This window comes from Falco naumanni, chromosome 4, assembly GCF_017639655.2.
Source record: "Falco naumanni isolate bFalNau1 chromosome 4, bFalNau1.pat, whole genome shotgun sequence".
NCBI classification, from domain to species: Eukaryota; Metazoa; Chordata; class Aves; order Falconiformes; family Falconidae; genus Falco; species Falco naumanni.
The window spans coordinates 21026205-21046917 of record NC_054057.1 but is presented as its reverse complement, the minus strand read 5'-3'; the positions used below and the strand labels follow the sequence as shown (position 1 = coordinate 21046917).

Sequence of the window (20713 nt, the reverse complement as noted above, 5' to 3'; positions counted from 1 at the left end):
TAAAGATAGGTTATGAATACGTACTTCAAAGAACAGATATGAAGAACTTGTGGGCCAGTGAAACAAAAGGTGTATCTTACCAAGAGATGTAGATATCACTTGTCTGGAAAATAGCATTTAAGATCTAGATAGACTTCTGGGGTTTGTTTGTTTTTTGGCGATACTTTGGTTAACTCAGCTATAAACTGGTTAACGCAGAATCAGACTCAGAGTGTGCACTGATTTCATATTTGTAGCAACTTTATTTCTCCCTCTTTCAAGGTTTTGTGATTTGAATAACGTACAAATTTTCATCTTGTCAGTGTAGAGGTGGTGGGGAGGTCAGCAGCAGGATGTGTAAGAATGTCACTTGGTGGTTTGTGGGAAAATCTCTCCCACTCTTACAACTATTAAGGGTAGCAGCGGGAGGAATTTGCTGATACTTTGTTGTCATAGTTTGTATTAAATTCCAATAGATATTTTTTTCAGTGAATATTCATAAGCCGTAAAAAGAGAGAAGGGTTTTCTAGTGCAGGGTTTCTTGACTGAAGATAATTTTATCAAAGCTTGGTAAGTTTCACTTGCTTCAAGCATCTGCTTTTCTGGACAAGTGAATAAGCTAATGATACAAAAAGTTCATTTTTGTACTATTTATGTTGAAGGCAAAGGAGCAGATTTAGTGTCCAGACTGGTGCATTTACACAAAGATTTCATTTCTCATTAGTTCCGATGTAAGCTGTGAAACAGGCAGACTGGCCAAAGCACCAAATAATACAGTTATAATAAAGGTAAAGAACGGGGTAACACTGTTGACTTAAAATGCCATGTGGTGATTTGTATCTTGCTGAGATTTTCCTCCCCTCTCTTATCTTCAGGCTCCTACATGTGAGCTAGGTTAGATACATTTGTATCCTACCTAGTCAAGAGGCACAAGCATATCCAGAGCATGACTGGTCTGGCTTGCTTCAGATTCTTTGTTTAGGATTATTTGACTCCCAAAATGCTTCTTTGTCTCTTTTTACTACTAATTGGGAGTCCAGACATCCAACTCGGATGTAGGTGTATTTTCATGGACAGGCTGACCCCACCTTCTTGTGTCATTAATTGAATTCAGAATAATAATTCTGATTTGTAATTGTGCTTGCAGGTTGGTCAGGACAAAGGAAGCTGTTCCTTTCACAGAAACCCCAGCCCATGCATTGTTCCTCAAGAGAATGAAAATATTTTCCACACAATATTTGCTTTTTTCACAAAGTCTGGCAGAAAAGTATTGGTAAGAAAGTCCACTTACGGCAAACTTGAACATACAGTGGGGCTTACAAAAGATTTTGCATGGCTTAGCATGAAGAACTCAAGCAGATGCTCATTATAGAGCTACTGTTTGGTGCCTGTGTACCAATACCGATGATGTGCTGTGGGGATATCTAGCAACTTAAACAATCTGACTTTTAAATGGAAATAGGAGGTTTCAGGATGTGCAGTGGGGAGGGAGTTACCTGACACGGCAGCACACACTCGGTGACCAGAGCCCTCGCTCCCATGTTGTGCCAAAGGCACGTGAGGCAGCATGGCCCCACACCATGGTCAGCACCTGACCTGTGCACAGGGCTGATGTGCAGCAGTGGCCCCGCTCCCCTGGCCCCAGGCACTTTCCAGGCAAGAGGGCTGAATCTTACCTGGCTTGCTTTCACGCAGGTCTCTGCCTAGCTGTCTTCAGGTCTTGAAAGTTGCTGCTATTTCAATGCAGGAGTGCTGTATTTTAGAAGTTTGCTATGTAACTTAGCTGGTGTGCTTGCTAATTGCACACAATTTGTCACTGAATTTTTTCTTCCTTTGCCTAACAGCTTTTTCTTATTTCCTGTAGGACTGTGAAAGACCAGGCAGGTCCTGCTTAATTATACGCTGCAACTTAAGCTCGCTAGCCAAAGCAGAGTCTTGCGATATAAGTGTCTACACGCTGCTGAACACTGAGATACTGAAGAAGGTACTTGCTGCGTGTGTAGTTTGTCTTAGATACCAACTTCAGCATGCTTATGGGCGCCAATGGACTCAAAACTTGCATTCCTTCCTCTCTTTACTAATGTGTTAAAAAAACACCATGGTGTAAAAAACCCCCAGATCTATTTATCAACAGTGTGTATGGAGGTGTTAATCCTAGTTCTTACCCATTAGCCATTAAGACAGAAATAAACTGAGAAATTTATACATTGAGAAACACGAATGAGGCCCCTAATTGTATGCATGGTGTTAAGGCTAGAGACTTCTGAAAGTTGAAATGATTTCTCAAAGTTCTCATTCTGAAAAATGAAAAGTAGAGTAAGCGCATGTAAACTGTGACAAACTATCATTCCCTACGTGTAAACAGAGACATGGCAGTTTTTTGTAATTTTTAACTTCAAATAATTATTATTCAAAGAAGATACGTAGTGACCATATTAATGCTGACCTTGACATTTGTGACAAGAAACAAATGGTTGCAAGTTAATTCCTGTCTTCTCTGAAGCCACTGAATGAGACAGCAAATCTTTTACATTTCTAGCGATTGACTGTGTCTTGCCCCGTTTTCCTTTACTTACAAAAATGCTGACGCTGTAATTGTGGCAAGATGCTGTAAGATTGTTAAGGAAAAAGCTGATAACACAAACCTACTAAAATAAACCTGCCCTTGATGATAGCTGCTAGATTAAAAGCATTGGAGAGAGCACCCTTATTAGAAAGTGGTTCCTAAAGCAATTGATAGCCCTGAGTTATTCCAGCTGAAACCAACCAGTCTGCTAATGTTTGTTACAGGAAATATAGGCAAGGCCAGAGGCTTCAGGTATTTGTTACATGCTTATAGAAATGCTGAAGCATGTAAACAAGTAGCTGAGTGCACACGAAATGTGCTTCTCAGAAATTCAGCCCTGTCATGGCATGGGTTCATCCTGTCTGCTGGGTCCTTTCCGAGATGAGCATTAGCAACACCCCTTTAAAAGATGGGCAGTGCTTCCGTGTCTCTGGGTCAGTATCACCACCGCATGCCATTTGCTACCTACCACCCATCCTCCCCAAGGTGAACAGCATACAAATGGCAAATCTATGAGTTGAAATGGCAGCTTATTGGAATGTGCCTGTTAAAATTCACTGTGTAAAATATAGGCAAAGTATGTATTAATAAGGGGAAGTGTACACTGAATATTTAAGCTATTTGCAGTGCACAGGTTCAAATAATTAAGAGGTTTTCACCTTGGGATATAGTTGAGTTTATCCCAGGTTTCAGGTATCCTTTTTCTATTCACCTGAAAACCAACCAGGAACTTTTCTTTGATGGTTTATACTGAGCCTGTCTGTGTTGATTGGCAACATTCTGTCTTTTGCTTTTGCAGTAAACGTGGGAAATGTTAACAGTCCAAATACAAATGATGTGTTTAAAGTCCAGTGTACCTGATTTTGTTTTAATCCGAAATAACGTGCTCAGTTTTGTCTGTCTGTTACAAGTATGAGTTATACTTTTCCAGACAGGGTTTTTAAAACCAGGATATTGCTTCAATGTCAACCCAGCCTCCACTAAGCATTGTCTAGATGTGTTTAATGTTTATTACAGTGGCAAATGTTTGATGTTTTTGTTTGAAGGGGGTGGTGGTGTCCCGTCCCCCCCCCCCCGCCCTGAAATTACATTCTTTCTCTTTTTACTTCTCAGGACAGTTCATCAGTCATCCAGTTTGTCACAAGGGCGAGGGTGCAGGTGGACCCTGACCTCAGAGTTGTGGAGGTGCCCAACGGGAGCCCAGAAGAAAAACCAGTAAGTAAATAAATCTGAAGAGAAAGGTTTCCTGATCCCAGTGGGCTGGAAATCATGCAGTGGTCTATGCAAACTGGAATTTGTGGCTGGCCTTGGGCTGGGCTAGCCCATAAAAGTGCCCAGGCTTTGTCTGCCTAGACTAGCAGTGCTGTGCATTGTGCTTCTGTGGTTTTGCTCTCTGTGATAACCATGCCATGACAGTGAATGATGTTATGTGGAGCAGGAAGATCTGTGTTGTACTAGCCAAAAGTGTAATACTTTGAGATATTCATGCCAAAATTAGGTTTAGCTTCCTTTTCTAGGGTTAACATCTGCTTTAATCAGATTTTCCTTGAAAACCTAGCAAAGACTTGAAACCCCAGCAAAGTCTTTTCAGATGTGCCAGTGTGAAATATTTGGAAGTATTGATGATATTTTTGGAGTTGTGAAAATGGGACAGAAGGTTTAAACTTTCAGAGATCCACTTAGCTGTTCCATTGTGCTGAGCTGGTGGAATTCATGTGCGACCTGATACTGCATTTTGTGTTGATCTGTGTGAGTCTGTGTCGTGATTTAACCCTGGCTGGTAAATAAGTACCACGCAGCTGCTCGCTGACTCCCCCCTCACCCAGAGGGATGGGGGGAGAGTTGGAAAGGGAAGTAAAACTCAAGGATTGAGATAAGAAAAATTCAATAATTGAAACAGAATAAAAATGAAAGAACAATGATAACAAAGGTGACAATAACACTTCTAATCAAAAGGGGATAGGAAAAAATAAAATTCAGAGGGAACGGAAGAAGGAAACACGTGGTGCACAGTGCAACTGCTCACCACCCACCGACCGATGCCCAGCCAGTCCCCCAGAAATGATCTGCCCACCCCAGCCACCCTCCCAGGTGTCTATACCAGGTATGATGTCCCATGGTATGGAATACCTTTTTGATTAGTTTGGGTCAGCTGACCTGGCTGTGTCCCCTCCCAGTTCCTCGTGCCCCTCCAGCCTTTTCACTAGCAAGGCCTGAGGAACTGTAAAGTCTCACAACAGAGCCAAAACGCAGCACTGCACTAGCTCCCAAGAAGATAACTAACTCCATCCCAGCTGAAACCAGGACAGGCTGGATTGAAAATTGAAGGGGAAATATTAAAGTTCAAGGTGTGGTTTTGACTGTAAGCAAAACTGTACAGGGTCTTGTTTACAATCTACTGGAGAAGGAGGAGGTGTAATGGTTTGGTGTCCTAATACCAAGTTGCCTAATATTTATGCATAAAAATTGATCAGGATGCCACACCCAAATTCAGCTTTCTTTTTGCCATTTGAAGTTTCATTTCTTATTTCTCTCACATGAGGATCAGAGGTAATCTGGACTACTTTCAATTTCTCCTTTTGCTGTGTATTTTTGGAACATGATATAGATCTCTCTCAGTTATCCTTTTTATCCCCAGTGATTGTCATTACCCACAGCCTATGCAACCATTCCCTCATTGGTTCCATTTCAGTGAGTGCAATTGAGGTTTGAGCGTGAGAGTATTGAGTTCAACACAGTTTTGGGAGACACTGATGGACCAAATTAAAGCACTCGTCTCAGACATACTGAATTTAAAACCCTACAGACAAAGGAAGAATTGATCCTGCATCTACTTACTACCTTCAGTCTGAAAGTAGAGATGCCACTACAGTGACCGTCTTCACCATCATGTCTGCAACCCTAGACTTAACTTTCTATTTTATTAGACGTGTCAGAAAAAGAAATTCTTTTATATGACAGGACCTCATTTTTTCCCTTCTGTTATTTTTTTCTTTGTCAGGTTTCTGGACCATTCTAAGAGCATTAAAAAATAGACTTGGCAGCTGAAATGCAAAACATAGCTAACCTTCCCTGGGAATGTGCCTTAGAAGTGACCTGCAGCCCTGATTGTTAATATATTGCTTGATCTCTCTTTAGCTCTGCAGCTTACATAGAGCAAATTTTGCAATTTTATGGCAGAATTTCATTAATGGTTAGAGTAACACCTGACTGGTATGCCAATGCTCCGACTGAAATGGCAGAAGCCAGGATCATTCTGCCAAATAGTTTGATCTGTAAAGGGTTTTAGAATGTCTCAGAATGATAGGCACAATGGAAAATGCATGGGATTACTATTATTTAACATTCACAATTTAGAAATGCTTTTATCTAGGAATGCAAGCTCTGCTGTATTTCATTGTTATCTAATGCTTGAAAGAAAAAAGACAACAAAAAAAACCAAACCCAAACCATTGTCCTTTTCCCGTTCCCGGAAAGCCTTTTGTCAAGCCTTGATTTGCAATGATTATGAAGTGCACTGTGTATGCTGGGAAGCTATATTAATCTTCAAACAAGAGCTTGCTCCTAGTTCTTGGGAAGCCCTAGCTGTAAAGGAGCATGCTTGACATGTTGTAGCCATGTAGTATCAATTTGTGATTTCAAGTCTTTTCTAATGTGAGTGCCACTTGCTTCTCCTTTATGCTGTTTCCATATGTCCGTTGGCTTTGCCATTGCTGCGTGTTTTGCATAGGGTCATGTTCAGGGAAAAATTTAAGACATGTGGTTTGGCTCAAGGCATTCATTTTCCCCCCTTTCCCTTTTCTTGTGGAATGCAAAAGGGAATAGTTATTTATTGCAAGCCACAGCTATTCAGCTGGAAGTAGACACACGAGAAATAAAATGTCTTTGTCCATACTCCTTCCTTCTTTTTTAAAGCTCATCCCGTGTTCATTTTATTGACCAGGGACTGCTGCACCATATCTGTTTGGATAGCAGCTCCTTCTGAACACTTGTGCATGGACTTCCTTAGAATCTGTTTATGAAAGTGTTCCCTAACAATGGAAAACATTTATTTTCTTAGCCACTTTGTCATGGTAAATGTGAAAATTTTTGCTTTCTACAGCCAAATGTAGACTTATTAGCACTTATTAGACTTTAATGCTTCTTTAGAACTGGGTACCCTTACTTCACTGGGCACTTTTACAGTGTAGTGTACAATATCAGAGTGTAAACTATCTGTAAAGGAGACAAGAAGAAAAGGAAGACTAATCATTTGTGATGCTAGTGTAAGTGCCACCGGTGGTGGCAGGACCACCCATATAAATATCAGCTTTGTCAGAAACACTAGTAGACTGTTTGTGAGGGAGATGCAAAAGCTTGTGTAAATATCTGTAATCTGGATAGCAGACTGTCTTTGAAAGGAAGCTATTTAAAAAAAAAAAAAGATCCATTTATGCAATTTTCAGAAATAATTTCTCTGGATCTGGATATGGTTTTATGTGATTTGGAATGATATATTTTCTGTCTCCAGTTACAACAGGCTGTTTGAATTCTTATGTTGAACAAATCACTTGAAGGTGAGCAGAGTTTGGATTTGGCTCTGTGGTGACAGTTGTATTAACATGAGTATATATTGGCTGAAACCAATGGTGTGGTATTTTCAGGAGACATACTTTCTTTTCTTAAGCATGTGGGTTTACATGAAGGTTTGGCTTCCTCCTCCTCTGCATGTGAGGCAAAACCAAGAAAAAGCTCCATGAGACCACAGTGGTCAAATACCAGATCCAAGAATTCACATCCTCTGCTCGATGCTTGTGTGCAGGGGTAGGAGTGCTCTTATGGTGCAGAAGGAGTTCCCTCAGTGAGTGCCATTGTGGAAGGAGGAATAGGCTGGGTTTCACTATGCCAAAACCAGCCAAATGTGTCCAAGTGTCCCTGTCTTGAGAGTGAGGGAATGCAAAACCGAATAGATGAAGAGGGAACCCCAGATAAAATGCACACAGCTCCTGCAACCAAGTGTCCTGTAAAGCTGAAGGCTGCTGTACAGCTGTCTGGTGCTGTCAGCTCAGCACAGGCATGTTCTATCGACCCATTGAACCTTTCTCTCCTTTGCGTGGAGTTCATTGTTCTTTCATTTTCAGCCCAGTTGTAATTCAACAGGGGCAGGCAGTTGCCTTACATGGATTTTTATTATTTTTATCCATCCCCCACCCCAGATTTAGATGTGTTCGTGTCTGAGATGAAAAACAAATATATTTCAGGAAAATAACAAAAAAGAACAACTTAAAATAATGACGTTTATGGCTCTGAAGACCTACAGGATGTTTCTGAGAGGTCTCTATATGCATATATATATGCAGAGATGTTTAAATGCATGTTCATGTGCCTAAGCTTGGTAACTTCTGCCTGCAGTGCAGAGGGCTCCTGACTTTGTCCTGTTCTCCCTTGCCTGCATTGGAAGGAGCAGCCTGTGGTACTAGACAGTGCTCATGATGTCCCAGCCTTTTTTAATGCATACCTCTTCCGCTCAGCCAGCAACCCACACCCACACCCCACACCCGGCTCTTGCGTTTTAGAAACAATCAGCATTTTAAGGCACCTGTTCCTTCCAGCTTACCTCTGGGATTGGTGCAACATCCTAGCCTGGCTGGAGCCAGGTATGTGCTTCCTCCAGCAGCTTTGCAGCCTCCCTGCCCGTGGCTTATTTGCTGCCCTTATTGTTTTCACCATGTTTTGGTTTTCATTTTGTTATTTTGCCTTTCCATCTGTTACTGTAACAATCCCTTTATAGATTTTTCTGGTCTTTACAGTGCAGTCTCACAGGTAGAAACACACGCTTGGGTAAAGGAACAGAGCAATACATGACAGCAATAAAATACAGTTAATTTCCCAGGGATAGAGACAAGCAGGTAGCAAGGATTCCTCAGGTGTGTATTTTTCAAGAACTTCCAAGGTTGTTCTTAGTGTATGTAAATAAATATATTAAAACGGATGCATATACATATATGTACAGATGTATGGGAGAATGGTGTTGCTACTGCAAGTCCCCCAAGTATAACAGCACTTGAATGGACAAGTCAGCCAGCAGTGCAGTGTGGCTTGAAACACCAGAAATATTCTGGGTGATAATAAAGAAATAAACCAGCATTTTTTTGATAAGCCAGCACCTTCCATTGTGCTGTGGTTCATGATGCAAGTGCATAAAATGCATTTAGTGCACATAAGCAAAAAGAAATGAAAATTTTGCAGTTAGGTATTTCTAACCAGATTTTGCTGAAGTATGTTTCTTGTCTTTCTGAGTCCCAGTGCAGCAGCATGTGCTTATTCTGCAAAGGACTTCAGCACAGTATGAACTTTAAGTATTTGCAAAATTCCTACTCTGTTAACTTCTTGCCTGTACATTTTACTGAAATAGGGTGTTTTAAAAGTGTTAAAAAAATACAGAATTCTGATTCTTTTCAATTTGTTCACTAAGACTATCAGAATATAGCAAATGTTTGGCACAAGCAGAAGATGAACTGGTAAATTCCCTTGTCCATGTGGGTTCAACATTTCAGAAGTCAGTGGTAGGCTGCAGACCTCTGTGATTTCACAGAAGGGCAGTTACACTGTGTAAAACCTGACTGATGTGTGAGCTACCTACAGGTAAATGGCAAGCTACACTGCCTCCTGGGCTTCCTGGCTTTCAGATCCCACAAGTACAGTGTGAAATGCAAAAGATAAATATGAAACTAAACCCCCTCATACATCGTCAAGACAACTGTGTTTTTCACTGCCTTTCCCTGGCGTTTTGTCAGAGTCTGAAAACAAGCCTGTAATCCGCTCCATATTTTATGACCGTTGCCCGTGCTTTCTCTGAGCTAGACTGCTGCTGCTCCAGCCGCCCTCTCGGGGATGCTTTCCCACCCCCCTTATCAGTCACTGTTATCACTCCTGTCTTCTCCTTCAGTCAGGGCTGTGGGAAGTGTGCTGGGCTGGGGACTGCCTTGTGCTCCCCAGCGTGTTGGCTGCCCTACAGGGGCTGTGCTGCTGGGGTGGACAGGACGAGGAGCTCATGGTTCGCTTGAGGTTGGCTTTTAGGGTCTGCGCGATGGCCAGTGGGTCAAGCGGCAGGCAGTGCATGGCACGCTTCTCTTCAGTAACATCACCCTCTGGCTCCAACCTCCCCCTGGGGATGCCTTGCTTTCCTGGCCTTCCGCCGCTTACTCTACTGGCTTCTTGCTGATCCTCCTGATATGCAATGTATGCTGACTCTGCTCAGTCTGGTTTGATTGGGGTTTGGCTTGGGGTTTTTTTTTGGTTACTTCTTCACCAAAACTCATTGCAGTGGCGGCGTATTGATGCAGGCAGATTTTGAGGGCTTGAGAGGGATAAGGATATTAACATGCACAACATCCCTGCTCCTCTCAAAACCAGAAAGCTGTGAACAGGGTTTTTTTATCCTTGTATGTTGAATCCAGACTGCTAGAAGAAACTGCATGGATAAGAAGCTGCCGTTGCTCTCTACCCTTATAGCTTGAGCTGTGACTGCAAAAGCTACAGTCAAGCTATTCCAGCCAGTGTGCTTCAAACCTGAAATGTGGGGCTCTTGCTGTAGAGATGATGTATGATTCAATCTCTGCAGCTATTCCTGGCTTTGCCTTTTTGGCAGCATGAAGGACATACAGGTCTATTGTGCTGGAGGTTGTGTTACGTTAACATTTACTCTCTGAGTAATGGATAGAAAGCACCACCTCATTTTGCATCCAGGGATTACTTGAAAGGTCTCTTCACTAAAGTTGGTAATACTTAAAATGTCAGGAGGGTTTTTTTTTCTTTTAAAGTCAGAAAGGAAAATAACATTAGTACCTTATCATCTAAGAAATAGTCATCTGACTTGTGTCCGCAAGATGGATGCTAACCATAGCCTCTGCGAGAAATGGACTGCCGCATCAGATCGTCTTTCCAAGCTGGCTCAGAAATAAGAGGGAGGCACAAGATTTGTGTTTGATCTCTCCTTCTGGTTTTTCCCTTACACTCATCTTGGCTATGAGGGAAACTCTGCTGCTTAGGAAACTCTCTGTTCAGCAAGATGTCCTTAAAAGTCTGACAAAGGCTTTGTGCTAATGTCTGAAACACTAAAATTATTCTTTTTCTCAGGTGAAAAACTCGTCTGTGTTTGAGAGGTATTTTGAGCATTGTGACACTAGTTATGGGAATATATTTGGATGATGCTGTCTATGTATGGCTTTGTTCCTGTCCGTTTGTTATGTTTTCACGTCTTTTTGTCGTCAAATACTTGATAATAGCTTATCGATAAAAAACGGTGTGTGTAAATCAGCTGTGTTCAATTTCCTCCTCCATAAAAGCTGTGGTCTTAATCAGCCTGTGAAACTGAGATGAAGGATCTTTGAATACTTCTTTGTGGGAACACTGTGGCAGAATATAGCCTTACTCACCTGCTTTCTCTCATCTGTGCCTGTAATTTTTGTGGGTGTTTGCTGAGGATGCATATGCTTACAGAAAAAGACATTAGTGTGATCCTGGGAGGCTGTCCTCTCCCATTTCCCACTTGAAACAGGGCTGTTGCCCACACTGGCTCAGGATCCCCGCGGCTGTGTCTGAGTGAAGCTTGGAACCCTGCAGGGATGGAGAACCCAGAGCCTCTTTGTCCCCTGTTCCAGTGCTGCCATCACCTCCCTATTGCAGCCTTTTCCTGAACGTGCACCTTCAACGTCCACAGGGTTGTGTGGGGCCGTGTTCCCTTGCTGTCTCATAAATAATGCAGTTTGAGCAGTGTCACCAGTGACTGGAGGTATTTCATGGGCCTTCCACGGGCTTCTTAAGATTAATATCTTGAGGTTCCATAATTGTATCTGACTCTAACTGCCGGATTTTCTCTCACTTTTAACTACCAATTTTTGTTTTGTTTTGTTTAAAAGATTGATTTAACAATTTGTATCTGTGAAAGGGTTTTGATATTTTTAAGCAAAGATGAAGAAAGCGGTTTGTGAAGGAGGGAGGAAAACTCACTACTTTTCTTTCCAAAAGAAAGCCAGACAAAGCAAACATATTACCTTTAAAAAAATCTGTGCTGCCTCTCTGCATTTGCTGGATATTAAATTACAAAATTTAAGATAGAAATAGCCCTCACTGAGGAGAACTGGTTTTGAGTTTTCCACTGAGGAACTGGTTTTGATTGAAACAAGAGACTGGAAATTCACATAGCGTATATAAGCAGTATAATTTGCTCCCAATTTCTTCTTAAGGCAGACTGTTAAGGAAAGCTCTTTGTAGGATGTATTTCCCTGCCATATACGCCGTACAAAAAGGGAGAAGAGAACAGCAGGAGACTGCTTTCTACATTCCCAGAAGAACCCATGCCTGCATGCACCCTTCCCTCTTTCACACGATGTGTCTGGTGAATCACAGCAGGGACAATTTTGTATTCAATAGAGTTGTATGTGTGTTGTCTTATTTTTTGCAGAGAAAAGTTAACAGGCTCAGTGTACTTGAGTGTTTAATGTGAAGCATTGGACTGTTTGGCAAGGCTGGGAATGTGATAAGTAAGACAAACCATGTGAGATGTCATGGCCATTTTTGCCAATCCAAGGGATGGAGTTTTTCATGCAAACCTTTGTGCACCTTTGGTGGCCCAGCAGCAGCAGAAGTTCATTGTCTGGGGTGGGGGTGGGGGGGTCGGGGGCAGTGTTAAGAGTTTTTTTTGGAGTGGAAGCTGATATCCTTTGGATCCAAGGCATGCCTACTCAAAAGTCCACTTGAAAGCTTTAAATCCCTTGCAAAAAATAAATGGAAAGCATGAAATTAAGACACATTCCGTATTTATTTGGCAGACGAAACACGATCAGTGAGGCCACCATGCAATGTGTTTAATAAGATGAGTACACGACAAAACAATACAATTTCCAATCATAAAAAGATCTTTTTCTAATTGCTTTGTAGGTGGTCTTTGAGGCTTTGCACAATCTGGAGCCTCGTGGGTATGTTGTCGGATGGATCATTGCCATCAGTTTGCTGGTGGGAATTCTCATCTTCCTGTTGCTGGCTGTGCTCTTATGGAAGGTAAGGTAACACATGCAATGTAAACACCAAGGCTAGTCCCAGGAAAAAAAGCATAAATTCACCCTTGCATTTAACATCCATTTGCTTTAGGAACTAAATAATTGTCCGCTCCATTACAGGAGCCATTGGCCAGCAAAAATATTTTCATATCCAGGGTTTCGTGAGAGACAGGGAGACACTCATGCTGTAGAGAAGTGGAAAAGTGGATTTATTTTTTTTTTTTAGGACTTCTATTAGAAGTTGAAGCCTCTGATACCATTTCAGGACAAGTGAGGATCCCTCTTAGAAACCTGCTGTTATCTCACACGTAGATATTTGGTATATCTCTATGGTTTTCTGATGTCTGAGGATCACTGATTTCAACAGGGTTTCCTGAAAATCAGGTCACTTTTTTTGACCAGCTAAAAGATTGGGTGCCTGCCTAGCAAAACCCAGTTGGTAGCTACTGTTTTCAAAAGGTAAATGCCCAGGGGAGAGGAGTATCCAGCAATAAATCTTCAGATCCTTCAAACAAAGAGTTCCAGATGAGTGAAATGCTTTACCAGAGCAAGAAGCATCAGGGACCTGTTAAAAGCCAGCCTTCACACCATCTCTGATAAGATACAGTTCTTGTACCCAGGCACTGTTACACGGTAAAACTGGGCTGATGCTGACACTTAGCAGCAGCCATCTGGTGTGGTAAATATGAAGGGTAAGGAGCTTCAAGTGTTTTCATTCCTTAGTTCCCTGTTACCAATCCATAAATTTAAAAGGCCACGGTCAAGGTCAGGGACTGTCTTTGAGAGAAGTAAATCTCAAATGTACATGTGGGAACAAGTCCAACCTTATTTTGCTTCCCGTGGCGGAGGTCCAGCAGGCTGATTCGCACTGTTTAGCAGCATGTGCGCTGCGGGCTCTGCTCACCGGCTGTGCCGGGACTGGAGGTCGCCGTCCCGATGTGCTGTGAAAGGACATTGCGCTGCAGGTCGTGAGGCTGTGAAATGGATTTGCAAACCTGGGCAAAAAACGGGCCCGTGCAGTTGTTATTCTAAGTTATACAGATGTGTGTATAGCTGTGTTACAGAGTATACACTTACTTCGTATATTATATAAGTTTTGTATGGGTTATAGATGTAAAGTATTTTTTAGTTAGTTTTGAAGATTTTTAAGCATATACTGGCTCGGTCAAAATTGACTGTGCTTCCCATTTGGAAAACAATGTTTGACCACAGTCTAGAATATCTTGTAACTTCTGTTTTTCTGGCATGTGGGAAATGCTTTTGTTTTCTGTGGCAGAAAGAGTGAAGGGAAAAAAAAAAAGTCTGTGCAGTTGAGATGGCAGAATAACCATGAGAATGGAAAAATGTGAATTGGAAGAAGGCCAAGTTTTATGTCGCAATGACACACGGTTTTGAAAAAGGAGTTGCTGCCACTGATACCTATATGACTGATTTCATATGCTTCATTTCCTGAAGGTAAAAAGGCACTAGATTAACTGTTTGAAAATGTGCAGGCTAAGAGGAATAGCACCTTTCACTGAGAGTTTCTATGAGAATCAGACGGAAGTTCAGTTCTTGGTCTCCACTAGAATTAATACAGTCCTTTGCTTCCTGGCTTTATCTTGAGACTTGAGCTCTTTAAAACTTTATAGGGATCATCCTAGTACCCATGAAGCAAGTGCCATTTCATTGCATGAAATCCCTGAGGGAAATTCTGAGTGACAGCAACAAATAATTACAACTAACACCAGGCTTACATAACCCTTTCTGCATGCCTTGTTAAAGAGGCAAAGGAAGGAGAGGTGCTTTTTCCAGAGTCCTGTGGCAGAGATGGCGATAAAAGGCAGGCTTTGTCAGCTGCACTCCAGGGCTTTATCTGTGGAGTTGCATGATTACTAAAGGAACCAGTAACTTCAGGTTTTGTTTTAAAAAAAACTGATTAAAAGTGTGTAGCTGCTAGTATCAGCCAGTATTTTTATTTAAGTCTTAGTCTGGAACATAAATATACATAAGTAATACTTTGCACTCAGTAGTTGCTATATTTATTAATGTTACTGGCAATCTTAAAGTTGCCTGAGATAAAACTGACATGGGAAAGTTGCAGTCCTGCAGAGGAATCTTAATTGTCTGATTATAAATATTTGTTAGACAAAATTGGCCAAATATATCCTACAGTCATTCCTAAAGTCTGCGTGTGAAGCAGTAAAAATACCAACTTACATTAGAAGTGGTTTAGTCTTTAAGTGTGGAATGAGAGAACAGATTTGAATTAGATGGAGTTTAGGGCATCTAGTGAGAACTAGAAATGACCCACATTTTAGGACTAGAGTATAAACTAAATTGTATTTTTATTAAGAAATTAATTAGAGCTGAACCTAGAGTGGTCCTGGAAGGCAGCTGTTTACACAAAGCAGAGCAGGAGCTGGAGCAAACCCATGGTAAGGGGACTGAGCAGTGGCAGCAGCGCAGGGCTTGCTGGCAGCGGCTGTGACAGCCTGCCGTGGAAGGTATGCTCTTCCTGTGTGCACGGCTGCACTGTGAGTGGTGCAACGCAACGGGCAAATCCTCAAACACGCTGATATTCTGCAAACGGAGTAAGCAGCTCCTTAAAGTTGCAGGAAGATGTTAGAACACGTGTAAATATTTCACATTACACACTGGTAGAATGAACGGCGTTAGCAGGAGTGAGATCTCGGGGACATTCCAGCCCAAAATCCTAATTTGAATCTAAATTTCCACGCTTTAGAGGGTCCATGTCAATGGAAGTGATGTTAAATGCCTGGAATAAAAGCTTATTTATTCACATGCAAGACCACAGCCACATTTATACACACATAATGAGCTTTTTAGCGTAAACTTCATCAGTTTTCAACTGGCTTTGCTTCTCTGTTTATTTTAGTATTTCATGTAGACGCCGTGTTTCCTCTGGTTTAAGTGTGTGCGGATTCAGAGGGGGTGAGCAGCTTTTCCCTGACTTCCACGAGATGCCATGTGTAAGGCAGGCTGGCAAGAGTTGGCCCCATTTTTGCCTATTTTGTTGGATAGCCCAGTTTTATCCTGACACTTGTGGCTATTCGTATCTTGTTCATCCACTCCAGAAGCCTTTGTGCAGGCATCGATGGAGACACGCTCCCAGTTTTTCTGGTTGCTCTGCAGCACAGCTTGCCCTCCCCACTCACGTCTTGTCTATGGTCTCCCATGTGCAAGAGGAGCAGGGGGGGCTCTCATGCTGTTGCCCACAGCAATACATCTTGTTTTTTACTGTGGAGATTGGCCTGCAACTCTTTGGTGGCCTCCAGATGCTTGTGGAGAGCGGAGCAGGGGAGGAGGTCTCTTTGCTTCAGGCCAACTACCCATGTGCTAGACGAGCCCGTGGTTTCACAAGCACTGGCAAAAGTTCAGAAGGGAAAGGCAGTCGTGGCTGGGTTATTTTGGGGAGTGCTCTCCCACACATGCTTCCCTCAGATGTCAGGACTGCAGCCATGTGCGGGGACAAGGTCCCCTTCGGTCATTGTGGCTTTATGCAGGCGTAAACCCAGGGGGGAACTGGCATACTCTGTGCAAATGAAAAACTGAGGCGTGATATATCATAACACAATAAATATTCTATTAATAAGAATAGTGCTTTACAAGGCGGTGGATTGAAGTTTCTGCGTTTGAACTGGCTTGAGTTGCGGGGTGAATTAGATTAATGCATTTTAGATAAAGTGCACAGAAAGAAAAAAGAATAATTATTTGTACCCAGAGGATATCTAAGAGGGGATGTGTAAGCGAGTACCGGACTGGACATTTGGGCAGCCGATTGATCTGTGGAGCCAGTTGTGGAAGTGATTTGCAAAACAAAGGTTTTTATATTCATTGCAGTAACATTATTTTGTTTCTTTGTGGCACGTTTAACACAGGAGCTGGACTTTTATCTGAGCCTGTCTCTGGTATCCAAGCTCCAACTTGTCTAAAATGAGGTTTCTAGCACTGTTTTATAGCTTTTGTATTCCTGGGGTAAATAGCTGATCTCTGGCTTTCCCTTATGTAATAAGACACTTCTGCTCCAAAGTCTGGATCTTTGACGGGATTGCAGAGAGAAGGACCAGCAGAATTGCACCCACGTATGTTGGTTTTTGATTAGCCAGAGGGTTCCTGCTCTTCAGTATGTGCTAGACAGAATGTTTTTGCCCTTTCTCTTAAAATGAGCATTTGAAGACTGTCTTTAGTTTTTAGGATAAATACTGTGAAGACACTTCTGTCTACTCAGCTGAGTTAGTGCGGGCTTTGAACTGGCTATTTCCAACAGGGAGCATTAATCCTACCAAGTGCTGGACTTGCAAAGTCCTTATTTAAGCAGAGATGGTATGTGTGGCTGTAACTGCTTGCTAGCACCGCTTTAGGGGACAAACTTTGAAATATAAAGCTTTCCTTATGAAATATGAAGCTCTTAAAAAAAAAAAAAAAAAAAAAAAAAAAAACACCAAAAAACTGAACAAACCCAAGGTTTTTCAAAGGTATGTTTGGGCTTCTTGCTTAGAGAAGCCTTACGACTTTTTTTCTGTGAGTGCACAAATGTCTTTTAAAGAACACTTGTATTCCTACATGGAGTAGTTGCCATTGCCTCACATATTGTTTCAGCATTCAGAAAATATCTGAAGCTAACAAAGGCTAAAGCTAACTTGAAATTCACCTATGTAGCAAAACCCGCTGTTTTCCCCTTTTTGAAAGGTGACACTTTCCCTTACTTAGGGCCTCAAACATTAAGTCTCTCTACATACAGCTCACCATTTTCCAGCAGAGGGGAAAAAAAAGGAAGAAAAAAAAAAAGAGAAAAAAAAATCCCAACCAAAAACCTCTGCGCTTATTCCTTGCCGGTGGTTGCTCTGTATGCTGTGTTACAAGCCTAAAAACATTTTCTCTCCCTTTTATCTACGTACAGCTCAGGTGGCAGAGGCTACCTACCATCTCCTGGTCAGTCCTTGCACCAACTCTCTTTGCAGGTGGCCAGGTTTTGGAGTAGTAGCTCTGCAATGAAATAAAAGTATTTAGGGTTTTTTTTATTTGTTTGGTAGTGGGTTTTGGTTGGTTGTTGTTTTTTTTTTCCCCAGAGTTGAATAGGCACATACACTTATGGTAAGAAACCTCTTCGGATTTGAGCATAGGAGAAGTGTTTGCACACCTCTCGCTCTCTTATTCCTCTCCCTCCTCTCCATATACCTATCTATATCTATATATCTGTAATCTATTTATGTTTGTAATCTTTCCAGGAAGAACACTTTTCAATTTAAAAAGTCTTTATTACATTATTATAATTATTGCCATTATCACAACTGTATAGCTTCAAACGTTGGTTTTAGAGGTAGGGACAGAGAAACCTGTTAAAACTGACTGACATTTCATATCCCTAATGAAAGTTGTTGTGCTTATTCAGAGTTCGCATGCTTCTTCCTTTCTGTACATATAATTCCAAGAATAAACCATTATTTACTATGGTGATGCTTTAAAATTCAGACTAAAATTGATGTTCAGATAAACAAGGTGATTAGCTCAACTTGCTGTGAGAGAGCACTTACTAGTGACGACTGATGGGAAGGATGGATTTCACAGCTCACAAAGGTCTTCGCTGTAGAGATGTAGACAGATGCACCAGGTGCCTTAGAACTTGAGAGGTCTATACTACTTTTTTTTCTTTTTTTTTTTCTTCTCTACTATCTCTCCTCAGTTCAAAACCATGTCAGTACTAATTTCTCACACTTTCTTCCAAGTTCCTGCCCAACTTTGTTCTCTTAATTGATTTTTCAGCTTGTTTCACTTACTAAAGTGTGATCCCTACCTGTAGTAACTACACAGGTCATACCTGTCCTGTCTGTCCATCAAAACTGCAAAAACTGGGACTTCATTTGTATTCTCCAAAATTCTTCTTTCTGTAGCCCTCAAATCATTGCTTTCTGTAGAGTTTTTTCTGATAAACTTTTCATCTTATTGCTTTTGTTACCCATTTATCTAATTGCTTCAAGTAAGTTGTTACTTGCTATCTCATACGTAGGCTTCTAGGGGTACTATTTTTTTGACACAAATTCTAGGTTCAGTAGGCCTAGAATTAGACTTTTTCAAAATTATCCTGTTATAATAAAGATAGAGTCAGTTGATAATTAACTTCTGTGATTCAAAACCAAACCCATATTATTTCCCAGACATGGATAGGTCTTCATTACATAAAGCAGCTGAGAAACCTTGAGGAAGGAATGGGGCAGTGGAGGTGGTTGGTTGTCTGTATAAATTTCATGTTTCACCATTAAATGTTTCACCAGACAGAAGTTAGGTGGATCATTTGAAGCCTGCTTATTTTCGTAAACAGCCAAAACTGTGTTTTATTGTATTTCCTTCTCCTGTAGCAAAGTGAGCATCACAAAATGTTTGTAGACTCTTGGCTTCCTGAGGGCAAAAAGGTGTCTATTCCTGCAACAGTGACTCAAATGTTGGGTTTTCCGTAGTAGATTATTTGGGTGATTTGCTGTGCTTTTTGAATTCTGGCTGAATGTTACAGGAAGGCTGCGTTTGGGCATCTTTTATTTGTTCCTACACAAGTAAATGGTTAATGCTGCTGCTGTAGCCAAAACACTGCCTTCCCCAGTGAGTCTGCTGGCTGCCATGTAGTATTTGTTCACCACCCTCAAGAGCAAGGTTGGCAACGTCTCGGTGGTGGTGTGTGTCCAGTACTTGTGAAATGCCTCTGTTATCTTTCTGGATAAAATGAGCTATGTAAACATACAACGGCAGTGTTGTGGCTGAGTGTTCTCTCTGGTCTCAGTGTCCTCCAAATGAGAGCTGTGCAATGCCAGGGTACTTTGAGACCATCACAGCCATTGCAGCTATGTTGCTGTCATCCTGGCAAAGTGTGACCAAACTGAATCCACTGGCAAGATAAGGTAGTGATGTGATTCAGAACATCTTTCTGAAAAGTAGAAATATAGCCGCCATTTTCAGGAGCCCAAACCAGAAAAAGAATACGTGTGTAGACTGCAAAATTGCAAATAAGTACCTAAGGTTCCAAGGTTCCTTACTGCCGGAATGCAACATGTGTATTTACTGGAAGTTGTTAGCATCCCTCAGACTCAGATGCCAATAACAGTGAAAATGTGACTTACATAGTCTGAATTCTCTCTTTAGGCTTGGTGTCACAGTGGGAAATGCTGTATTATGACTTACACCATCCATAGCCATTTCCTCCTGGTTAGGCTAAACGCATGAAAGTAACTTGTTCTGATAATTATGGACATAGTACAACTTTCATTAAAATATTTCTGGCAGGCCAAACGTTTCAAAATATGATTTTAAAGCTACTTTTTATTGCATCCAGAAATAGTCTTTAATGTTTAGTCTCTGGTTTTCAAACAAAGCCAGAAATATTTCAGTAGTTTTTTTTTTTTTTTTTGTTTGGAGAGGAAATGGAAAATGTGGATTGAGATATGTCTTAAATTAATTGCACTTACAGAAAGTATATATCTAATTACTGCCCTGTTCTCTGCTGAGATTTAAGAAATCAGTATATAATAATTTGTTCAGACATATATGCACTGGACTTTATGTTCTTTCTCATTTTTGAGACTGATAATCAGAGATAAACTTTGGATGATGGTTGTGTTCATTCTATGACTTTTTTTTTTTAAATAAACTACTTGGTAAAATTTTGCAATAGGAAAAAATCCTTAAACTATTTAGAAATGTTTATAAGTTTTAATGTTGGCTAATTCGCTCTTTGATTACACTTATAAGCATATTGGTAACATCTGTCATGCAAGTGACTGTACAGTGTTACCATCCTGCAAGAAGTTCATGCTTTCATTAAACTCAAGCTTGCAGAACTCAGCACTGAAAGATCTTTAGAAGTCCAGTCACTGGAGTTCTCCTTATTTCTAAAGTACTCTTAAGTACTAAGTCCTTAACAAAATATATTATGTATGCACAAATGAACCAAATGCTAGGTGAATGAGTCGTGTCTGAGGCAGGCTATATCTTACCTACGTGGTAAAGATATTCCAAGGGTAGACACCAGAACTACTAGCTTTATTCACCACATTAGCAAGTAGGTCCATTGAAGCCAACTAAACAACTCCTGGGAGAAAACTTGCAGAGAAGTGGTTAGAGGGACAAATTATTGATG

The 20713-nt window shown here is 41.2% G+C and overlaps 1 protein-coding gene across 1 annotated transcript in view; it reads left to right on the top strand.

Moving 5' to 3' along the window:
• Nucleotides 1-20713, top strand: part of ITGA9 (integrin subunit alpha 9) — a 230093-nt gene that overhangs the window by 196926 nt on the left and 12454 nt on the right. Inside the window, exons 24-27 of the mRNA XM_040591349.1 lie at nucleotides 1127-1252; nucleotides 1844-1963; nucleotides 3659-3760; nucleotides 12467-12586. Of these exons, the coding sequence (XP_040447283.1) occupies nucleotides 1127-1252; nucleotides 1844-1963; nucleotides 3659-3760; nucleotides 12467-12586 (468 nt within the window). The remainder of the gene's footprint in view (nucleotides 1-1126; nucleotides 1253-1843; nucleotides 1964-3658; nucleotides 3761-12466; nucleotides 12587-20713) is intronic.